Source organism: Anomaloglossus baeobatrachus, chromosome 3 (genome assembly GCF_048569485.1).
Source record: "Anomaloglossus baeobatrachus isolate aAnoBae1 chromosome 3, aAnoBae1.hap1, whole genome shotgun sequence".
Classification (NCBI taxonomy): Eukaryota; Metazoa; Chordata; class Amphibia; order Anura; family Aromobatidae; genus Anomaloglossus; species Anomaloglossus baeobatrachus.
The window spans coordinates 10,461,278-10,473,471 of record NC_134355.1 but is presented as its reverse complement, the minus strand read 5'-3'; the positions used below and the strand labels follow the sequence as shown (position 1 = coordinate 10,473,471).

At 50.4% G+C, this 12,194-nt stretch overlaps 1 protein-coding gene across 1 annotated transcript; it reads left to right on the top strand.

The window, feature by feature from the left end:
- The first annotated feature begins 272 nt into the window (after positions 1 to 272).
- On the top strand, positions 273 to 5,665 carry LOC142294862 (lactoylglutathione lyase-like). Its single transcript, XM_075337916.1, has 6 exons — positions 273 to 409; positions 3,791 to 3,873; positions 4,133 to 4,273; positions 4,567 to 4,631; positions 4,770 to 4,859; positions 5,282 to 5,665. Exons 1-6 carry the CDS (start codon positions 326 to 328, stop codon positions 5,368 to 5,370), a joined length of 552 nt encoding a protein of 183 aa, XP_075194031.1. The 5' UTR covers positions 273 to 325; the 3' UTR covers positions 5,371 to 5,665.
- Positions 5,666 to 12,194: the final 6,529 nt, after the last annotated feature.

Sequence of the window (12,194 nt, the reverse complement as noted above, 5' to 3'; positions counted from 1 at the left end):
CTGCCCCGACCTCCGTCCAGCAATGTGATCGTCGCGCTGACGCTAGATGTCGCTGTGATCTTTGCCTCTTTTGCTGTGACTCGCTCCACCCACCCGACTTACTGTTGCTCCGCCTTGTCAAATGACGTAACAAATTTTGACAGATCATGAACCAATCAGAGTGAGGGGCACGGGATTGGGCGGAGCTCTTTACCCAATTAGGCGACGTGTGGAGGCCAGGTGACAGTAGCTCTGCCCAGTTATCGTTGATTGGTTACAGGTGGGCTTTGTGGGTGGGACATGAGTTGATGACGTCGGTGGGCCGTGGTCGGTGTCACTCGCGGACATGACGGCGGAGGTGCAGGAGCTGCGCGGCCTGAGCGATGAGGCGGCTGCCGCGGCCTGCAGGGACCCGGAGCCGGCCACCAAGGTACCGGGAGCGAGGTGTGCGATACCGGCACCAATCCGGGGCTGTCAGCGGAGCCTCGCGGTATATGACAGCCCCCCCCCCCCCCTTCCCCACTGATATGAGGTGACTGCCCCCCCCCCCCCCCCCCCTTGTGCTCGTATCTGCTGCCCCTTCCCATCCCCCCATACTGATGAGGTGACCGTCTTCTCCCCCCCCCCTCCCCTTGCGCCTTTATCTGAGGTCCCCCCCACTGAAACATGCGGATACTGCACCCCTTGCGCCTGTATCTGAGGTTGCCCCCTCTTCTCCCCCCGCAGATATGAGGGGACGTCCCCCTTGCGCCTGTATCTGCTGCCAGTCCCCCCCCATACTGACACTAGGAGACTGTCCCCCCTTCTGCACCTGTATCTGAGATTGCTGCCTTCCCCCCCTGATACTGATATGAGGGGATTGTCCCCACTTGCACACGTATTTGACTGTCACCTTGTGCCCCCCCCCCCCCCAATGAGGCGACTGTGCTCCCTTGTGCCTGTATCTGAGGTTGCCACCTCTTCATTCTGCTATGAGGGAGTAGGAACCCCCTCTTTGCACCTAAATTTGCTGCCCCCCCCTCATACTGATGTGAGGGGACTGCCCACCCTTGTGCCTGTATGAGGCTGCCACCCCCCCTCCACACTTCCCCCTGAGATAGGAGGGGGCTGTCCCCCCTCGCTCCCATTGCTTCCTCCCACCTACACATTTGGAGACCGCCGCTCAGGACCCTGGAGAGCAGACGATCCTGCTGTGGTCCTGCATCCGGTCCAGCTGCGGTTGCTCCGGGCTGGTGCGCGGTCGTCCTGAACCTGGTGACGCGGGATCGCTGCCTTGGCCTCTGGTTTATGAGGCTTGTAAAGATTTCATGGAGATTCAGGTGCGGCCGTCACCTCACGTTTGACCTTCATTCTCAAAGAACATCACTGTGCTGCCATATTCATAATCTGGGGCTGCCCCCCCTCCCCTCCCAGGGCTGCCCCTTCTCGCCAGCACAGCTTGCCTGAGACTGCCCTCTCTACATCTGCCAGGGGTCGCCCTCTCTCAGCCAGCACCACATTGCATAGCGGGGGGGTATACGTTCCGTCTCTTGCTGGTTTGGTGTTTGACCTGTACCGGGCGGCGGGGCCATGCTGCTCTGCATAGCGGGGGATGTATGTTTCCCTCTTTTGCTGGTTCGGTGTCTGCTGTACCGGGCGGCTGGGCCGTGCTGCTCTGCATAGCTGGGGATGTACGTTTCCCTCTTTTGCTGGTTTGGTGTCTGCTGTACCGGGCGGCTGGGCCGTGCTGCTCTGCATAGCGGGGTATGTACGTTTCCCTCTTTTTTGCTAGTTCGGTGTCTGCTGTACCGGGCGGCTGGGCCGTGCTGCTCTGCATAGCGGGGTATGTACGTTTCCCTCTTTTTTGCTGGTTCGGTGTCTGCTGTACCGGGCGGCTGGGCCGTGCTGCTCTGCATAGCGGGGTATGTACGTTTCCCTCTTTTTTGCTGGTTCGGTGTCTGCTGTACCGGGCGGCTGGGCCGTGCTGCTCTGCATAGTGGGGGATGTACGTTTCCCTCTTTTTTTGCTGGTTCGGTGTCTGCTGTACCGGGCGACTGGGCCGTGCTGCTCTGCATAGCGGGGATGTAAGTTTCCCTCTTTTTTGCTGGTTCGGTGTCTGCTGTACCGGGTGGCTGGACCGTGCTGCTCTGCATAGCGGGGATGTAAGTTTCCCTCTTTTTTTGCTGGTTCGGTGTCTGCTGTACCGGGCGGCTGGGGCGTGCTGCTCTGCATAGCGGGGATGTACGTTTCCCTCTTTTTTGCTGGTTCGGTGTCTGCTGTACCGGGCGGCTGGGCCGTGCTGCTCTGCATAGTGGGGGATGTACGTTTCCCTCTTTTTTGCTGGTTCGGTGTCTGCTGTACTGGGCGGCTGGGCCGTGCTGCTCTGCATAGTGGGGGATGTACGTTTCCCTCTTTTTTGCTGGTTCGGTGTCTGCTGTACTGGGCGGCTGGGCCGTGCTGCTCTGCATAGCGGGGGATGTATGTGTTACGGTTGGAGACGATTGGGGTGAAACTAATAGTAGCCAAATGTCACCCGAAATCCTCTGGGCAGATGTCTAAGCCGCGAGGGGACAGATGGACGGACGCAACAACCACAGATATATAAATGAGGAGTCAGTGTTTGCTTCACACCACTGTACACGGGATGAGGCCTGTTACAGCACAGGTAGCCTCCCTGTACCTGGAAACCGAAGGTGTACCAGCAGCCCTATGCTAAGACTGCCTAGGCGGTCCAATAGTGGCACCCGCCTAATGCTGGCACTTCGCCGGTGAACCACTGGTTCCCACTCGACAGACGCAGCGGGACCTCTGCACCTAAGCCCTGACACTTGGTGTTACTGGGCACACTAGTACGTACTCATCCCTGTTAGCTGCACAGGGGACGAGGACCGGTTACCTGCGTAGGGGGCACGATCTGACCGGGAAGACACACACGTACGTACGCCATAGGCAATGTAGACTGGATAACACGTGGCACAATGGCTGCCTACTGACTGAGCCACAGACTAACAAGAATGATGCTCGCATGCAGATGGCAGTGGCCTAGGGTCTTTTCCGGCCTAAGCCCTACCCCAAGCCAAATGCCATGTGACAATGGCGCCGGTTGCGGCCATACAGCAGCCACCACCTCACCGCTGACGTCATGCACATTAATAGTGCGGGATTTCTGCTACCAAGCCTGGAAAGGCAGCGGGAACCCACGCATGTGCGGTAGCGCTAAATGGGGACTTAGGCTTAGGATGGTGTAAGACCCTAGATACCTGACGCCTTTCAGCCAGACGCGTAGAGCAATGGACAGGTTGTGCTGCGGAGTCTGTCGACTCCAACGTAGGAGACAAAGACAGGACAGGATTGGTTCAAGGCTCAGGGCAACCCCGAACCATATCAGTAAGTTTCCCTCTTTTGCTGGTTCGGTGTCTGTGCTGTACCCGGCGGCTGGGCCGTGCCGCTCTACATAGTGGGGGATGTACGTTTCAGTCTCTTGCTGGTTCGGTGTCTGTGCTGTACCCAGCGGCTGGGCCGTGCCGCTCTACATAGCGGGGGATGTACGTTTCAGTCTCTTGCTGGTTCGGTGTCTGTGCTGTACCGGGTGGCTGGGCCGTGCTGCTCTGCATTGTGGGGGATGTACGTTTCAGTCTCTTGCTGGTTCGGTGTCTGTGCTGTACCGGGCGGCCGGGCCGTGCCGCTCTGCATAGCGGGGATGTACGTTTCCCTCTTTTTTACTGGTTCGGTGTCTGTGCTGTACCGGGCGGCTGGGCCGTGCCGCTCTACATAGCGGGGGATGTACGTTTCCGTCATTTTCTAGTTTTGTTAATTGTCCTTTTCCTTTCAGGATTTCATGTTGCAGCAGACGATGCTCCGAATTAAAGACCCCCAGAAATCGCTGCCGTTCTACACGCAGTGCCTCGGCATGACGTAAGTGACTGTCGCCCCACCCACCCCCTGTTATAACCTCCCTCCCCGCTCCTCTATTTCCCGCTGGCTGATGCATTGTTTATTACTGACGGTTTTACTTTCTGTACTAGCGCCAGTGTAAACTCCTCACGGCCGCGTCATGCGGAGGCTCTGGGGCGGTGTCTCGGGGGTTGTTACCAGCTGACTAGTCACACGCGGAGCGTCTTCATGGGGTTACTATGGGGTGAGGTCTGGATCATGACTTCTCGTCTCTCCTCAGGCTCCTCCAGAAGCTCGACTTCCCCTCTATGAAGTTCTCCTTATATTTCATGGGCTACGAGGACAAGAAGGACATCCCCGAGGACATCAAGGAGCTGACGGCCTGGACGTTCTCCCGCAAGGCCACGCTGGAGCTCACACAGTAAGGCTTGTGCTCCTCCAGGCTGCCTGATTTTTAAGCTTTGCTGTTCCCCATGCTTTACACTGCAGCTATGATCAGTGACTCCAGCTCAGCTGCATTGTTTGGAGTATGAGGTTGGCTGAGATCAGCCTGTTCCCTGATCACAAGGTCAGTGGTGCTGCCACTCCCCATGCTTTACACTGCAGCTTGGGTCCATTAGTGCCCATGTATAACCCCATTATCTGGGTCTGCTCGGTGATGAGGGGGTCTTCCACGGAGCCCCTCCATCCTCCAATCTTACTTATTTCCTGCAGTAACTGGGGAACCGAGAACGACGAGAAGCCATATCACAACGGGAACTCCGACCCCCGAGGATTCGGTAAGTTGTCTGTGAGCCGGACGGGACCCCTGTGCCTGCATGTCTATTGTCCTCTGTTATCAGCCATCCTGGCACAATACTGCTGGGTGCCTGCCTTTTTTTTACGTCTGCACTGATCCTGTCCGCTCCTTTCTCCAGGTCACATCGGCATCGCGGTCCCAGACGTCTACGCGGCTTGTAAAAGGTTTGAGGAGCTCGGAGTCACCTTCGTAAAGAAACCCGACGATGGTAAATAAGACTCATAAATAAGGGGCACAGTCTCTAGTCACTGTCAGAGCTGCGCTCGTCAGGATCGGGGTCCAGTCACTGCCAGAGCTGCGCTCGTCAGGCTCGGGCTCCAGTCACTGTCAGAGCTGCGCTCGTCAGGATCTGGGTCCAGTCACTGCCAGAGCTGCGCTCGTCAGGATCTGGGTCCAGTCACTGCCAGAGCTGCGATCGTTAGGATCGGGCTCCAGTCACTGTCAGAGCTGCGCTCGTCAGGCTCGGGCTCCAGTTGTAGCAGGAGTGGTCACATGACACGTGATATAACTGTGCAGTCTGAGAGCAGGAGTGTTATGATTGCAGCTCCGGAGGTTGCACATTACATCACACTGCAGCTCCGGCTGTGACTGGAGCAGAGTGTTGCTCACTAGATGTTCTTTATTTTCCAGGTAAGATGAAGGGTTTGGCGTTTGTGCAGGATCCTGACGGTTACTGGATCGAGATTCTCAGCCCTAACAACATGGTGTCCATCGTGTGAGCGCTGCCGCCGCCTGACGCTTCATTTTTATGTGGGAACTTTCCATGTTTTGCTGCAGCAGTTGTGATCAGCGGGCGGTGTTTACCCTGCAGAACGTCGCACTACATCCCTCACTGCGCCGTCCGCTGAAGTGTCGGTCATGTGACTCCCCCTCCCCCCTCCAGAATCGCCGTCATCAGTGTTAACCCAGATTTAGTGCCTTAGCCGGAGCGCGCCGATGCAGAAACGCGGTCACCGCGCTCCAAGGATCAAAGCTCCCAGATCTCTAATAAACTGGAAATTCTTGGTGAGATGATTCTGCTGAGAGTCGTGGTCTTTATTCATACAAATGTCCTGAAATGAAGAATAAATGGAAAACTGAACCGGTCCGGGCATAGGCTGCGCGCCGGTGATCAGGGTTCACTGCGATTTGGACGTAGCATGTTTTCAGCTGCATTGTACAGCACAAGCACAGTGGATGGAATTTTATACATCCCGTTGCACACTGTGCATGTACTGGCCGCAGCGTTAACTGACCTACAGTGCGGCCAGTCCAATCCGCAAGCACGGTAATTCTTTGCTGCGGAGACGCGAGTGCAGGGACAATAGAAGAGAGAAACTGCAACTTCCTGAGCCCGGATCGTGGGCAAAGGCAGCTGCGTTCTCCTGCGGAGGAGACTCGCGGCCGCACAGGTCCGGAGCTGCTATGTCCAGGCCGCAGCGTGTCCAGATTACGTGCACGTACTCGTAAAAAAAAAGCCCCCGGTCCAGGTCACCCCTCCCCCACCAATTATACATCTCATTACTAAATCTTTTATAATACTGGGGAAATCTTCCAGCCCTGATATAAAGCTGTTATAGTATCCTCCACACTAATGGCTGATAACAGGGAGTAATAGATCGGGTGCTCGTCTCCAGTAACGAGTTTAATGGAAGTCATTGGGAAACTTGAGCATTTTTTTTTCTACAGACCCTCAAAAAAGGTCTGGTGCAACATGAAAATTGCTGAAATGGAGCGAGAACAGCCCAGGGAAGACGCCTGCACGATCTGACTCCCGGGTCACTGCTGGGAACAAGGGGGTCAGAAGATTACGCTACTTTTACAGAGTGACAAAAAAAAACAAAAAACATACAAAACCGAAGATAAAATGAATTTTATACAGGACAAATGTTAGGAAACTGTACTGTACGAGGGGCGACCCAAAAGTAATGATCAATAATAAACACAATGAATATGTTAAAAAAATATATATATTTTTCTACATAGTCTCCTAACAACAAGTCTATACATTTAGTCCATCTCTTTTCTAAACTTAGACTTCCCTTCGAAAAAAACTCTCTTGATCTTGACCCTCAAAAACAATCCCCAACAGCGGTTATCACGTCGCTATTGTCAAGTTTCTTGCCCCGGAGGTGTTCCTTGAGGCGAGGAAAGAGAAAGAAGTCACTGGGGACTAGATCTGGCGAATAGGGGGGGTGTGCCACCAGTTCAAAGCAGCTTTGTGAGCCGGCGCGTTATCTTGGTGAAACAGCACTCCAGCCCGCAGTTTGCCGCGCCTTTTCTCCTTGATAGCCTCCCGCAATCTTCTTATTTGTTCTGCGTAGTAGGAGCCCGTAATAGCGGCTCCCTTCTCCAAATAGCCCACCATATTAATTCCTTCAGCGTCCCAAAAAACGGACGCCATAACCTTCCCTGCTGAGCTTGACACTTTGAATTTCTTCGGCGCCGGTTCGTTTCCATGTCATCGATTTGTTGTTTAGTTTCGGGATCAAAGTGGTGGATCCTGGTCTCGTCCATGGTCAAAAAAAACGTGACAAAATATTCTCCTTGTCTGCTTGGAACTTTTCGAGATTTGCTATTGAAATGTCAACTCGTTTCTTCTTTTGCGCGTCGGTTAACATTTTTGGCACCCAACACGCGGAGACCTTTCTCATATGCAATTCTTTTGCTAGGATTCTTTGAATACTGCCATATGAGATCCCTGTGACCTCAGCTACATGCCTGATAGTCACTCTTCCATCTGCCAATACAACTTCAACTTTTTTCACGTTTTCTTCATTGAGGGACGTGGATGGGCGTCCTTCACGATGTTCAACTTCTGTAGATGTTCTTCCCAGCTTAAATTCCTTGGCCCAGCGTGCAACTGTGGAATATGGAGGAGAAGAGTCCCCCAATGTTTCCACCAAGTCGCTGTGTATGTCTTTGGTAGTCATTTGTTTCAAGCAGAGGTATTTGATGACAGCTCTGAGCTAGTTTTTTCCCATTTTGATGTTCACTCCTCGGCAGTTCATATTCAATGAATGTAGCTCCCGGGAATCGTGGCCTATTTAAGTGATTTTTTTTTTTCCTGGACTAGTGGGTACCTAAGAGAGAAGAAAACATTTTATTTTCTGTGTGCAATAAAATAACCAATTACTTTTGAATCGCCCCTCGTATAATGAGTAGAGGTTTTTTCCCCCTTATATAGAAATACAAAACGCCTCCTCCACTCCTTGTGCCACGTTCACACAGCGTTTTTACACTTTCTCATTGCTTTCAATGGCGAAAAAATTCACCAGTAAATGTAATTGTAACATTTTCCTACCTTATCCAGCCGTGTGGTGTGACAGGGTCAGACACCTCCTGTGTAATGTATGAAGGACAGACTCTGAGCCTCACAAGCCCTTGCGGACAATGCAATAAGTGCCAAAAAGTAGAGGGAAGAAGGACTCCGATACACCCTGTATATACAGAGGAGGGACTGCGATACACCCTGTATTACACATAGAGGAGGGACTCTGATGCACCCTGTATTAGACATAGAAGAGGCCTCATGCACATTCTGTTAAAAATGTTAGTGCATAGTCTTTATGACAGTAGCAGTCTCACTAACTACAAGGGCTGGCAAAATTTAGAAGGAGGAACTGCAATACCCCCTGGAAGACACGTAGGGGAGGGCCTCAGACAGTTTTTGACTATTTTTAAGAGGTGGAAGCCCTAGACTGGTAAATCCAATGCACTAAGTGCAAGGACTGCTGAAAAGTAGGAGGCACTGTAATACAGCTGGCAATAGACACAGAGACAGAGAAGAGACTCAGATTTTGGTAAAATTTTAAAAACATTCTGACTTCCAAACTGGAAAAGCCTATGTACTCAGTGAGAGGCCTAGCTAAAATTACAAGGAGGCATTGCAGTACACCCTGAAAGAGATGTAGTGGGGGTCTGTGATTCAATTCTAATGCAATCTTTTTTTTAAAAGTGTGACTCCAAGACTGGGTATTATCTGCCATCCAACAACCTTTTGGCACTGTTCGTCCTTCAGTAGGCTCTCAGGGGAACGCTGCATTTCTGCTGGTCAGAGCTGTGCAACTCTGATCAACAGAAATGAACAAGCGTTCGGACACTGCAGTGATGTAGTCCCCTAGGAGGACTAGTAAAATAAAGAAAAAGTAAAAATAAAGTTTTTTAAAAGTATGAAAAATAAAGAAAAACAACTAAGAGTAAATAACCAGACGACAGGAGGAATTCCACAACACACCATCCAACATGCAGTAAATCACCAGTTATTGGAACACAACAGTACATGGACCGGATAAGCAAAGAGCTATAGTCAGCATGAGAAAACAAGTTCCTCCATCTTAAAAAGGTGGGGAGTAACTGTGATAGGTCTCCTGCACCATGTGATCCAAAAAGTAACCAGTAGGCTAGCAGAAATTAACTCCTGCAACCCCAATGACTAGTGAGCAAACAGCTGGTCGATGCCCGAGCCCGCTTGTGCAACTCAGAAACACCAGAAAAACCATAGTGTTGAGTGTCAGAGTCTGTGGTCTGAACAATGTCTGATACCGCCATGACACTCAGCAAGTTAGGAGCCAAACAACGTGTGACAATATGCCTATAATGGTAAATTATCCCTTTTTCAGCAGCGATCCCTGCAGTAATAAACCTTTTGCACTAAGTGCAAGGGCTGCCAGAAATTAGATGGAGGGAACACAATACTCCCTGGAAGACAAGTAGAGGAGGGCCGCATTATAAATTATAGTAGAGGAAGGCCTCATTATAAATTATAGTAGAGGAGGGCCTCATAATAAATTATAGTAGAGGAGGGCCTCATTATAAATTATAGTAGAGGAGGGCCTCATTATAAATTATAGTAGAGGAGAGCCTCATTATAAAGTAGAGTAGAGTAGAGTAGAGGAGAGCCTCATTATAAATTATAGTAGAGGAGGGCCTCATTATAAATTACTGGTGGTACTCCAAGACTGGTAAAGCCAATGCACGAAGTGGAAGAGCTGAAAAACAGTTACCTCTGGGGGCATACATATAAAGTATATCACAAAGTGAGTACACCCCTCACATTTTTGTAAATATTTAATTACATCTTTTCATGGGAGAACACTGACGGACTTTGATGCAATGTGCAGTGTCAGTGTGCAGCTTGTAAAACAGTGTAAATTTGGTGTCCTCTAGTTAACACAACACACAATCATTAATCTGTACACCGCTGGCAACAAAAGTGAGTACACCCCTAAGTAATAATGGCCACATTGTGCCCCATGGTTTGAATATTTTGTGTGACCGCCATTATTTTCCAGCACGGCCTTACTTCTCCTGGGTCTGGAGGTGACTAGAGCTTCACAGGAGCCGCTGGATCCTCTTCATCCTCCATGATGACATCTCGGAGCTGTTGGATGTTACAGACCTTGCGCTCCTCCACCTTCCGTGTGAGGAGGTTTCACATATGCTCCATAGGGTTTAGGTCTGGAGACGCTCGGCCGGTCCAGCGCCTTTACCCTCAATTTCTGTAGCGTAGGTGTTGATTTGTATTGAATTGATGATGCCCTACAATTTTTTAATTCACTTTTCTTCTCTATCTCGTTCTGTTTTCGAGATAAAAATGCTAACTCCGTTGTTTTCCACCAGGAGGCGCTATAGGTGGTTTCATTGCGTAGCGCATGGCTAGTTTACTATACCTAGACACCACTTCTATGCCTATAGCTGCCACCGTTCTCAAGTTAATGGCGGTGGACAGGATATGGGTGGACACACTGGATATATACAGTCATGGCCAAAAGTTTTGAGAATGACAGCACAATGCTATTTTCACATGATCTGTTCCCTCTGGTTTTTAATTGTGTTTGATGTTTACATCACATACAGAAATATAATTGCAATCGTATTATGAGACCAGAAGGTTCTATTGACATTAGAATGAGTTACTGCAGCAAGTCAATATTTGCAGTGTTGCCCCTTCTTCTTCAGGACCTCTGCAATTCTCCCGGGCATGCTCTCAATCATCTTCTGGACATATCCTGACTGATCGCCGTCCATTCTTGCATAAGCAATGCTTGCATTTTGCCAGAATTTGTTGGTTTTTGTTTGTCCACCCGTCTCTTGATGATTGCCCACAAGTTCTCAATGGGATTAAGATCTGGGGAGTTTCCAGGCCATGGACCCAAAATCTCTATGTTTTGTTCCATGAGCCATTTAGTGATCCCCTTTGCTTTATGGCAAGGTGCTCCATCATGCTGGAAAAGGCATTGTTGGGCGCCAAACTGCTCTTGGACAGTTGGGAGAAGTTGCTCTTGGAGGACATGCTGGTGCCATTCTTTATTCATGGCTGTGTTTTTAGGCAAGACTGTGAGTGGTGCGATTCCCTTGGCTGAGAAGCAACCCCACGCATGAATGGTTTCCGGATGCTTAACAGTTGGCAGAGACAAGACTGGTGCTAGCGTCACCTCCTCTTCTCCTAATAAGCTGTATTCCAGATGTCCCAAACAATCGAAAAGGGGATTCATCTGAGAAAATGACTTTCCCCCAGTCCTCAGCAGTCCACTCCCTGCACCTTCTGCAGAATATCAGTCGGTCCCTGATGTTTTTTCTGGAGAGAAGTGGCTTCTTTGCTGCCCTCCTTGAAACCAGGCCTTGCTCAAGCAGTCTCCGCCTCACAGTGCGTGCAGAAGCCCTCACACCAGCCTGCTGCCATTGCTGCGCTAGCTCGCCACTGCTGCTAGTCCCATCCCGCAGCTGAAACAGGTTTAAGATACGGTCCTGGCGTTTGCTGGTCCTTCTTGGGCGCCCTGGAGCCTTTTTGGCAACAATGGAAGCTCTCTCCTTGAAGTTCTTGATGATGTGATAGATTGGTGACTGAGGTGCAATCTTTGTAGCTGCGATACTCTTCCCTGTTAGGCCATTTTTGTGCAGAGCAATGATGGCTGCACGTGTTTCTTTAGAGATAACCATGGTTAACTGAAGAGAAACAATGATACCAAGCACCAGCCTCCTTTTAAAGTGTCCAGTGGTGTCATTCTTACTTAATCATGACTGATTGATCGCCAGCCCTGTCCTCATCAACACCCACACCTGTGTTACTGGAACAATCACTAAAACAATGTTAGCTGCTCCTTTTAAGGCAGGAATGCAATGATGTTGAAATGTGTTTTGGGGGTTGAAGTTCATTTTCTTAGCCAATATTGACTTTGCAAGTAATTGCTGTTAAGCTGATCACTCTTTATGACATTCTGGAGTATATGCAAATTGCCATTAGAAAAACTTAAGCAGTAGACTTTGTAAAAATCAATATTTTGTAGCATTCTCAAAACTTTTGGCCATGACTGTATATATCTCATTCTTCTGGTCACATGACCACTCAGTGTCGCCACAATCACAACCTCTTGCCAAAATAAGCTCCTGGTGCTGCTCTGGCAGAAGGATGGGCTTTTTTTTTCAGTAGGGGCAAAATCTAATTATCCTGAGCCCCAGAAGTCGTCCATCAGCCAGTCCTGGCCCAGAGTAGGGAATGCAACAATTACATTTACTTTTGTGTCGGGGCTGAAAACAGTCAGTAACTCTCCCAGTGAGTGCA

What these genes read in the sequence shown, in the direction of transcription:
- LOC142294862 (XM_075337916.1), top strand. Translation starts at nt 326, where the DNA reads ATGACGGCGGAGGTGCAGGAGCTGCGCGGCCTGAGCGATGAGGCGGCT. An exon ending in CTCCGACCCCCGAGGATTCG is followed by an intron (nt 4,632 to 4,769) that starts GTAAGTTGTCTG and finishes TCCTTTCTCCAG; the next exon opens with GTCACATCGGCATCGCGGTC. An exon ending in CGTAAAGAAACCCGACGATG is followed by an intron (nt 4,860 to 5,281) that starts GTAAATAAGACT and finishes TTTATTTTCCAG; the next exon opens with GTAAGATGAAGGGTTTGGCG.